This window comes from Vollenhovia emeryi, unplaced genomic scaffold (genome assembly GCF_000949405.1).
Source record: "Vollenhovia emeryi isolate VEMERY1.0 unplaced genomic scaffold, V.emery_V1.0 DF939705.1, whole genome shotgun sequence".
NCBI lineage: Eukaryota > Metazoa > Arthropoda > Insecta > Hymenoptera > Formicidae > Vollenhovia > Vollenhovia emeryi.
This window is the reverse complement of record NW_011966661.1, coordinates 7,275-17,195: the sequence shown is the minus strand read 5'-3', so window position 1 is coordinate 17,195 and position 9,921 is coordinate 7,275. Positions and strand designations below refer to the sequence as shown.

The 9,921-nt window shown below is 35.5% G+C and overlaps 1 protein-coding gene across 1 annotated transcript in view; it reads left to right on the top strand.

The window, feature by feature from the left end:
- LOC105556920 (neurotactin) overlaps window positions 1-3,880 on the top strand; it is a 7,402-nt gene extending 3,522 nt beyond the window's left edge. Inside the window, exons 2-5 of the mRNA XM_012004034.1 lie at window positions 155-365; window positions 951-1,446; window positions 1,655-2,329; window positions 2,442-3,880. Of these exons, the coding sequence (XP_011859424.1) occupies window positions 155-365; window positions 951-1,446; window positions 1,655-2,329; window positions 2,442-2,832 (1,773 nt within the window). The 3' untranslated portion in view covers window positions 2,833-3,880. The remainder of the gene's footprint in view (window positions 1-154; window positions 366-950; window positions 1,447-1,654; window positions 2,330-2,441) is intronic.
- Window positions 3,881-9,921: the final 6,041 nt, after the last annotated feature.

Sequence of the window (9,921 nt, the reverse complement as noted above, 5' to 3'; positions counted from 1 at the left end):
ATCAAGCCCAAGGTTATTGGAGGTGGGTGTGCTAATCTAAATAATTACCATTTTTGTTTCACGGGCAGTAGAAATAAATTGTATAAAATTGTAATTTAATAATCATAGTTTAATTTATTTATTTCTCTAACAATAAGTAATGCTTCCCTTCCAGGAAGCCGATGTCGAATTGAGACAGACTGGCGCCGCTGGGTTAGCAAGCGTCGAGACACTCGACGACGGCGTTACCGAGAAGAGCCCTATTGCCAATGACGACGGCATGGAAACCGTACGACTCGATGGAGAGGACGGAACAGATCGCGTTGAGCCACCAAAGCCCTTGATAATTTGTATATCCACGCTCAGAAAACACGTGGTTGTTTCGGGTACAAAATTTATCTTGCGGTATACTTAATGGTATATGCAGGGTGTTCTAGATTTAATGCACCCGTTAATAATAGATTCCTGCGATTATTTTATGAGACGAAGATTTTAATGCCAAAATGCTGTGGCATTTGCAGTGTTCAAAGTTGACAAATCAAGTTGTCTGAAATAAGCATGCTCAGGTACACAAATTTCACATTGCACAGTAGTGAAGGTGTTTTTGAACGTATCAGATCTTTCCTCGAAAGTGATATAATTTGCCACCGACTTCTATATACGGAAGTCTGTGAATTTTGCATACGTATTGTCCGAATTGATGCGCTTGAAAACACCTTCATTACTGTATACACACAATGTGATACGCCTGAGCATACGGCAAGTTTCGAACAACTTAATTTGTCAACTTTGAACACTTCTCACTTAAAAATTATTATAGCCAAATTTTGATATTAAAATTATTATGTCAAAATAATCTTAGGAATTTGTTATTAACAGATGGTGCATTAGGTCTGGGACATGCCCTATATTTATTTATATTAATCATAATATTAATCGTGAAATTAATGTATACTTTAATTGGCCGATAGTAGTGACCCTGCTGATCCTGCTCAGCGTTATCGTTATCATCTCCATTGCGTGCGCTGGGCCCAGGAGGGCTTCTACCCAGCCGCTGAAGAACGGGAGGTACATTGAAGCGGTGACGTCGTGTGGGCCGGTGCAGGGCATTCTCGAGGATGGCGCCTACGCGTTCCGTGGCATTCCATACGCGATGCCACCAGTCGACAACCGTCGCTTGCAGCCAGCCGAATCTCTGAGCCGCATCGAGCATTGCTGGAACGGCACTTACCTGGCTCACAACACCTCCGAGAGCTGCTGGCAGCGTGAAATATCCGGTCGTATGGACGGTGTCGAGGATTGCCTCTATCTCGATGTGTTTACACCAATGGTCGGATACAATTCCCCATTGCCTGTGGTCGTCATGATCGGCGCCGAGACGCTGAGCGGTGGTTCGCCCGGAGTGATGCAACCTTCGGCCAAGCTAGCACGCGTTCGCGACATTGTATTCGTACGGCCAAATTTCCGGTAGATTATACTGGACATACAATACTATACTATTTAAATAAGTATTTCTGCCTTCATCAATCAAAATATTTTCTCTGTCGTCAGAATTTTAACAACATAATCAATCTTTTGTCGACTAGTTCACTGTTAACGCGACTGTTAACCCACTATTAACCTAGAAATAATTAAAAAAATATTTAGGTACAATTAAAATGTTACGTTCTTCTAGAATGGGAATTTTCGGATTTTTGGCGACCGAAAGTCTCACCAGAGCGTCCCACCCTCCAACTTCGGGTAACTACGGATTATCAGACATCCTAGCAGCCCTTCAATGGGTACAGTTAAACATTGAGAACTTCGGTGGCAACAAGTCGTCCGTTACTCTGTGGGGACATCGGGCGGGTGGCACTCTCGTTACGACATTGATCGGCTATCGCCGAGCCAAGAGTTTTTTCTCGAAGGTGTGGGTATCCAGCGGTAGCGCAATTTTCCCGGGTAGAGATCTGAGAAGGTCTGAAGACATAAACAAACCGTTCCTTGACTCGATCCGCTGCAGCGCTGCCAGCTGCCTCAAACGCAAGAGCGCTGAAGAGCTCATGGACGCCGTGCCGGAGACATGGTACGTGAGCAACATGGGTCTACCAGAAATGAAGGAAGGCGGAACTCCCTACATGGAAAGAAGGCACGAATGGCTTGTTTTGGACGGCATGATTCTTCAGGAGCACGTCGGCCAGACTCTGGCAAATAAGGATCTTATGGTAAAAGTGGTGATGGGTACCACCGCACATTCCGGCACCCCATCACGATATCTCTCACCGAATGTCACTCTCAACGCGACACAAGTCGAGAACATTATACGAGAATCTCTGCTCGGTACTTCGGGCTTTGCAGATGAAGCTATAAGGTGAGCAAGCGAATGTTACAATTAACGCTCCTCAAGATGTAGAGTATTTAATTATTAAAAAATCTTTCTATTATAATCAATATAATGCGTACCTATTGTAATTATTTTCCAGACGCTATAATGCTACGCTGAAAGGATTAATCACAATGATCTCCGATATCCGTGTAGTATGTCCGTTGCTGACGTTCGCCAGGATGAAAACCAACATACCGTTTTATGTTGCCACTCAACCGCGCCGACAACACCTGGCCGATCCTGATAGCGACGCCGCGGCCATCCTGGGGACCTACGCTGCTGTTACGCCCGAGGAGAAGAGACATGTGTCGGCTATGCAACAGCTATTCAATCATTACGTGTGGCATGGCGAGGTCGCGCAGGTTGATCAATCTGGCGCGAAGCGAATCCTAGTTGTCGGTCAGGACACGCTACTCGAGAAAGGCTATCCGAATTGCGATTTCTGGATAGAGAAAAACATCGTACCTATGTACGGCCGAGTTGATTAAAAAGGCTTATGTTACTGTGCAAGGCTTATGTCTGCGTGCTAGGATCTGCAAACCCACGTCTCGAAGGTGTTGTCCCTTGAATTTCTGCGGACATTGATCCTCTCATGACACATATATGTACTTTGATTACTTAAACAGATTGAATACAATGAGCGATCAATGAAATCATGCAGATTAACCCTTTCAGGGGAACATTTTCTACTGAATCATTTATCAACATCTTTAGTAGTTATTTTTCGGGATGCTGAATACGAATCTACAGTCAGAATTTGAAAATTTATAATTTTAGATGTTTTGATCAGTTTGTACAATCATAAATATACTTTTTGAGATCGCTGATTACAAATAATGTATCATTTAATAAAAATTCAAAATAGCAGACCCAATATGACGGACGGCATTTTCAAAGTTAACCGGATTCGCTTCAAACTTGTCATTCGGGAGCTTTTATTATTATTGATTTCTCGTTTCGAAGTTTATATAGTTTAATATCGAATTCGTAATCAACAACCTCAAAAACCTCTAAACGGCAAGTTTCAAGCTTTGACAATCGATTTTGATAATTTTGTCCGTATTAAATTAGCTGTTTTTAATTTTTAACATCGGATTCACAATTAGTTCGAAATTCCAAAATAGCAAGTTTCAAGTAAATCCGGCTTGATATTTTTGACCATCATATTGGATCCGCCATTTCGAAGTTTATATTTTTTACATCGGATTTGTAATTAGATCTTAAAAATTCCCAGATCATGATTTTGAAGTATAGGTTAGAGGACAAATTTTATGTAAATAAATTACTTCTCTAAAAATAATTGGTATATATTTATTAATAACTAATTATTTAAGATATAACTCTGAAAGTTGATTTATTAGAGAAACCTTTTAGTAGTCTGGTAATACTAAACATGCCAAAGAAATACATGAAAAATTTGATTTATTGAAATAATAAACTTGGATGATATAAATTACTAGAGTAACACTATGCAGCAATGGTTAATATTGTATATTGTAAAAATGTTGTATAAAAAATAGGAAAATATTTATTACTATAAAATATGTTAACTTTTTAAATAATATTTATAAATAAAAAGATTTACTTTAGACAAATTAATTTTTTAACTTGCAAAATTAAAGATTTACTTGCAAAATAAAAAAATTTACTTTAGACAAATTAATTTTTTAACTTGCAAAATTAAAGATTTACTTGCAAAATAAAAAATTTACTTTAGACAAATTAATTTTTTAACTTGCAAAATTAATTTTTCAAAATTCACTGTACGAAAAATTCTGAAATAAAAATATACCGTAGTATTTAATGTCTAATTGTAAAAATGTATAAAAATATTCAGCATCCTAGCTCTTCGCATTTACAAGTAGCCAAATTTAATTTGAAAAAAACAGGTTTTTTCATTTTAAACTGTTTATTAACACTGACAGCTGAGTAAATTAGTACAAATTATGTTCATCATTATGAAGTTTAAGTCCTTAGAAGTCCAAAAAATGAAACGTTATGCATAGTTATTGTAAAATATATAAGTAACATTAAAAAAACTACAGAAGAATATGTAGGAAGTATACTCCCACTGCCTCTGAAAGGGTTAACAAACAAAGGTCATGCCTTTGTGGTGCGATATATAGTAGTACCTGTCTAATCCTGACAATTAAATATAAAAGCCAAGATATTAAATTAAACGATTAAAAAAACGAAAAAGGTAAAAAAAATTTGTAGATATCCATGTATGCCGATGTGAATTCGTTCTCAATGCTAAAGTACGATGAAAATATTTTCAAGCTGTGTAACAACGAGAAATGAATGTTGTTCTTTATATCCGAGGCAAACGTGTGTTCGATATACCGCAAGGTACAAGGACCTTTATGTATGTGTATAAATGAATCAAATTGTAATATATTGCATAAGGGCGATAAAAGTGTGCCGAGGAAGACGCGTAGGAGAACACGAGCGTAGTTTAGGGAAAAAAGAAATCGACAGTTATACAATTACATATTCTTGTAAAGCGTGAGTAAGTGGGTGTGAGAAGGATAAAAGGAGCAACAATCTTCGGCAGCCTTCTAAGACCTCCGGGTCAATCACATTTTCAACGAAAATTCCTCGAGATTCGAGAACAGGACCGAAGTCTTGGAGTGAACATTTTTGGCTTATACGCAATAATCGTAAAATCGTATCTTATTCTTCATACGCCTCTTCGTATTCAGCTCATATGTAGACATAAGGTAGCATAAAGAAACTCAATATAAATTTAGCTAATAGATTACCGGCGCATTACCTCGGCGAAAACGAATTTGTATTTCTATACATAACGGACCATACTCTTCTGCTACGGGAAATGTTCTTACAATCAAGAAATTTGTCTCTTTGAAGAACCATAAGTGGGACATGTGCATTACATCGCGTTTGTGGAAACAACATTCTATTCGGCATAACTTTTCTTACTAGTACTTTCTTCTTTTGTATGAAAATACATTTTTATTGTCAATATTTTTTACACATTTATAACTTATTGCTAGAGAAAACGGTTCTCTTCCACGGCAAGAGAATTGTAGACTGAACAAATATACATACGAGCAGTATTTATCTATCCATTTAATAAATCCTTGCGAAGGCTCTCTATAGACTAAACCTGCCAAATTTTGTACTTTTTATACCGCGTATCATCGGCTTGAATGATAAAGATTCTATCGTTGAATAGATTTCGGGTATGTAAAAAATAAAGCTACCTGTGCGATCTATAACTTTCCTGCGCGTTTCTTCCGTAAACGCAACTCGTGTCCCAGAAAAGATAACAATCTTAATATTCTTCTCTTGGTCATTTTTACATTTTTATGACTTACGACTATTACTCAGTGTGTTATTAAGTATAATTTATTTTCACTAATATGTGATAAAGTAGCACTTACTCGTGAAGCCTGTACGTTGTTTTATAGATAGATCATTTTGCATAATTAACTAATTAACTAATTTTTATTACTTTAATATTACCCATGCAAATAAGACAATGGCATTCATGAGACATCCATCATGACTGAGCGCAGGTGATTAAGAGTACCACGAAGTTCTAAGTATTTGCTAATATACTGTGCGTGTATATTCCGTACGTGGAAGACATTTGGATCTTCTGAAAATATGCAGCAACGAAACCGCATAATATATGTATAACAAACGTATTTTATAAAGGGATAAACTTGAGAATAGTACATATAATTTTCTGGATATTTTAGTTATTTAAACTGATTCTATTTGTATATTGCTGCGACTCCTCGTGTGCAGGGATTAACATGTAAACGCGTGTACGTTATCTACTCGACCAAGTAAATGCGTGTACGTACTCACCGCGTATATTTCGCATATTCTCGTACAACTTGATTGCAATTACACTGTGGCTAGATAATATGTGCAAGAAATATTACTGGTGACTTATTGTACTCTTGAATGTTTAGCGATATTTAAGACGATTGCATTCCATCGAAACTTCATGCAAGTGCTTGTGTTATTCTGCTCTTTATTTGCTTCACTCTCGGACGTATAATTATACTAAAACCATACAATAGCAAATTTAAATTATTCTTGAATTCAGAATTTCGTTTAGAGAGAAAATATCTGTATATTTTATTCTCATATTTTTCAAAATCACGATTACGACGATTAATCGCGAAATAAGCATAGTTTCTTAGCAAGTGTTCTATAAAAAATGGGCTTATTGTAAATTATTGTATTAATTAATATATACATTAATTAATCATTGAAAGATAGATATGATTTTAATTCATAAACATATCAACATGACAGATGGTTTGTCAACTTATTTATGTGGTGAGATATTTTGATCTGTATCGCGAATTAATTATAAGAATAGAGTGAGAAATTAATTTGTATGTAGGTATATTATATATATCGTCAAGGCCTCGTATACGGTATTCCGTATATATTGTATATACCATCGGGTATATACAATATATATGGAAAGAATTTCCCTTAGACTGATTTGAATTTTATATACTTATTTACGTTCAGAAAAATTGTATTTATTTTAGTGTATCATTGTCAAAAGCCGCTATTGAGGCTCTTCGCACATGATGTGTATTTGATATTCTAATCGTGTTTTTCTTATATTATCAATCACGCTATAATACAATTTTATACTGTATCTACGATACCGTCAATAAAAGAATTATACACAAATCAGTATTCATTCAAATTTTGGAACTCTGTCGTTAATGGAAACAAACAAGAGCTTTAATAGCATTGATATTTCATGCATGCTAAAACATACATATAACACTATTTTAAGAGAATCCCTCAGCCATCTGTTTTATCGACATAGTCAAATATACCTACACTGAGAAAAATTTTCATCGGATAAACTTATTAAATAGTATTTCTGATGGTTAATTTCTCCGATTACGTTTCCCGATTAAATTATAGATACATCTGATGAAATTTCCAACAAAATCCAGTTACCGATGAAATTTAATTAAAAAACCGATCATATATTTCATCGGATATACAGGGTGATTCAGACCACCCGTACAGCCCCTTTATTTCGGAAATAGAACACTTTAGAGAAAACTGTTTCAGGCAAAAGTTATACGGTTTTAAAAGGGCTATATAATGAAAAAATAAATTTTCGAAAAAATAAATTTTTTATGGTTATATGGAGGTCGCTGTCATTTTTTTAAATGGAACTCCCTATTGTTTATTATACTATCTTATTCTACTAAATAATATGAACAACTTTTGTCTGAAACATTTCTTTATTTGCCTACTACTTTTTGAGATATTCAAGAGAAAAATTATAACTTTTTACATGTTTAGCTTATAATATTTCGATAACTGTTTGTCGGAGGGAAAAGTAGTACAGGACTTTTTTACTTGATTTAATCTCAGGAATATGCTATTGCAATGGTTTATGTATTGTAACACATAAAATTTACATACACAAAAATTTTCAATAATTGAAACACTATTGCAACAGCATATTCCTGAGACTAAATCAAGTAAAAAAGTCCTGTACTACTTTTCCCTCCGACAAACAGTTATTGAGATATTATAAGCTAAACATGTAAAAAGTTATAAATTTTGTCTTGAATGTCTCAAAAAGTATTAGGCAAATAAAAAAATGTTTCAGACAAAGTTGTTTATATTAATTAGTAGAATAAGATAGTATAATAAACAATACAAGGGAGTTCCATTTAAAAAAAATGACAGCGACCTCTATATAACCATAAAAGATTTATTTTTTCGAAAATTTATATTTTCATTATATAGCCCTTTTAAAACCGTATAACTTTTGCCTGAAACATTTTTCTCTAAAATGTTCTATTTCCGAAATAAAGGGGCTGTACGAGTGGTCTGAATCACCCTGTATAATTTAATTGGATATATCCGTTTGTTATTATGTAATTGGATTATCTGATTATATTTAATCGGTCATTTTTCTCAGTGTAGTTTTTGCCCTTGTAATTTTTTTATTAGCTTTTATGCACAAAATAATACCAGGATAAGTTGCGAACCGCATAGCAGTACATTTTCATACTTAAAACACTCAATTGAGAAGTCTAATAAAAAAGATATTGGTATTTGAAATTTTTTATTTGTAGTTATGCTACGTCTCGTCCGGATGGATATATGTGTAGTGCGCTTTTCTGCACGCTCCTTAACAGTCAATTTAAAATGAAAAATGATGGCACAGGATTGAAAAGGATTAGAGAAGAGAACAGCGTAGTTAGTCTCTGAGACGTGCCAAAAGCCTCTGTATATTTCTTCAAGTGTCTTCGGTGCCATTTCTTTGCTTAATGCCTGATGTTGATCCAACGGAGTATCTGCAGGATTAGCTTCTATGGTACCTGTTTAGTATTCGTCGTATACAAGCGTTTTGGCTTATCCATAACTTGCCTCGTTGTCGGTCTCTCTCGATCTCCATGCCCAGAAAGTTCTTAGCTCCTCCTAGGTTCTTCATTCTAAATTTACTTGCCAGTAACTTCTTGGTTTCCGTCATAGTAATCTTGTCGTTTGCCAAAATTATGATGTCACCTACGTAGATAGCTATTATTATCATTTTATCATCTTCGAATTTGTAATAAATACAGAAATCTGCCTTAGATCGCGTACATCCCATCTGTATTAATGTAAAATCCAGTTTTTGGTTCCATACTCTTCCGCTTTTCTTGAGTCCATACATAGCCTTTTGAAGTTTCCATGCCTTGCCTTTTTGTCCCTCTTGAGTTATCTCCTTGGGGGGCGCACGTAGATTTCTTCGTTTAAATCTCCTTGCAGGTATGCAGTTGTCACATCCATTTGATGTACTTCAAGATTGTATTTGGCTGCTAGAAAAAATAATAATCTGATCGAATTGTATCGAACTACCGGCGAATACACTTCGTAGTCGGTATCTGTCGATTGTGAACATCCTCTTACGACCAACCGGGCTTTGTATTTCTCGACCTTTCCTGCATCGTTCATTTTAGTTTTGAATATCCATTTCGTGTCATTTTAAAATACAGTGAGTTCTTTTAATTTATCACCCCTAATAACTTATTTAGTTTTAATTTGAGAACAAAATGTTTCGGACAAAAGTTGTTTGATTCCGAGAAGGGCATAAGAAGGTATCATTAATTTTACCTTGAATAGTTGCTTCAAGGTCATGTCAAGGTCACCTTTAGTTTTTTAAATGGAACCCTCTATTGTTTATTATACTATCTTATTCCACTAATTAATATGAACAACTTTTGTCTGGAACATTTGTTCATTCGTCTAATACTTTTTGAGATATTCAAAAGAAAATTGTTCATATTAATTAGTAGAATAAGATAGTATAATAAGAGACATTGGAAAACGTGGAGAGAACGAAAGTGGAAAGCGGAAAAGCGAGGTGAACTAAGAAGTAAGAAAAAAGGAGAGGAAAGACGGGAGTGGCGGAAAGAGGAGAGAAAGCGGAGAGAAGGAGGAGGTGCTGAGAGGAAAGGAGAGAGGTACGGAAGCAGGAGGAACGACAAGGCGGAAAGGAGGACAGGAGAATAGGAGATGTTAAGGACAGGAGAAGAGAGGATGGAAGGAAGGAGGAATAGAGACTG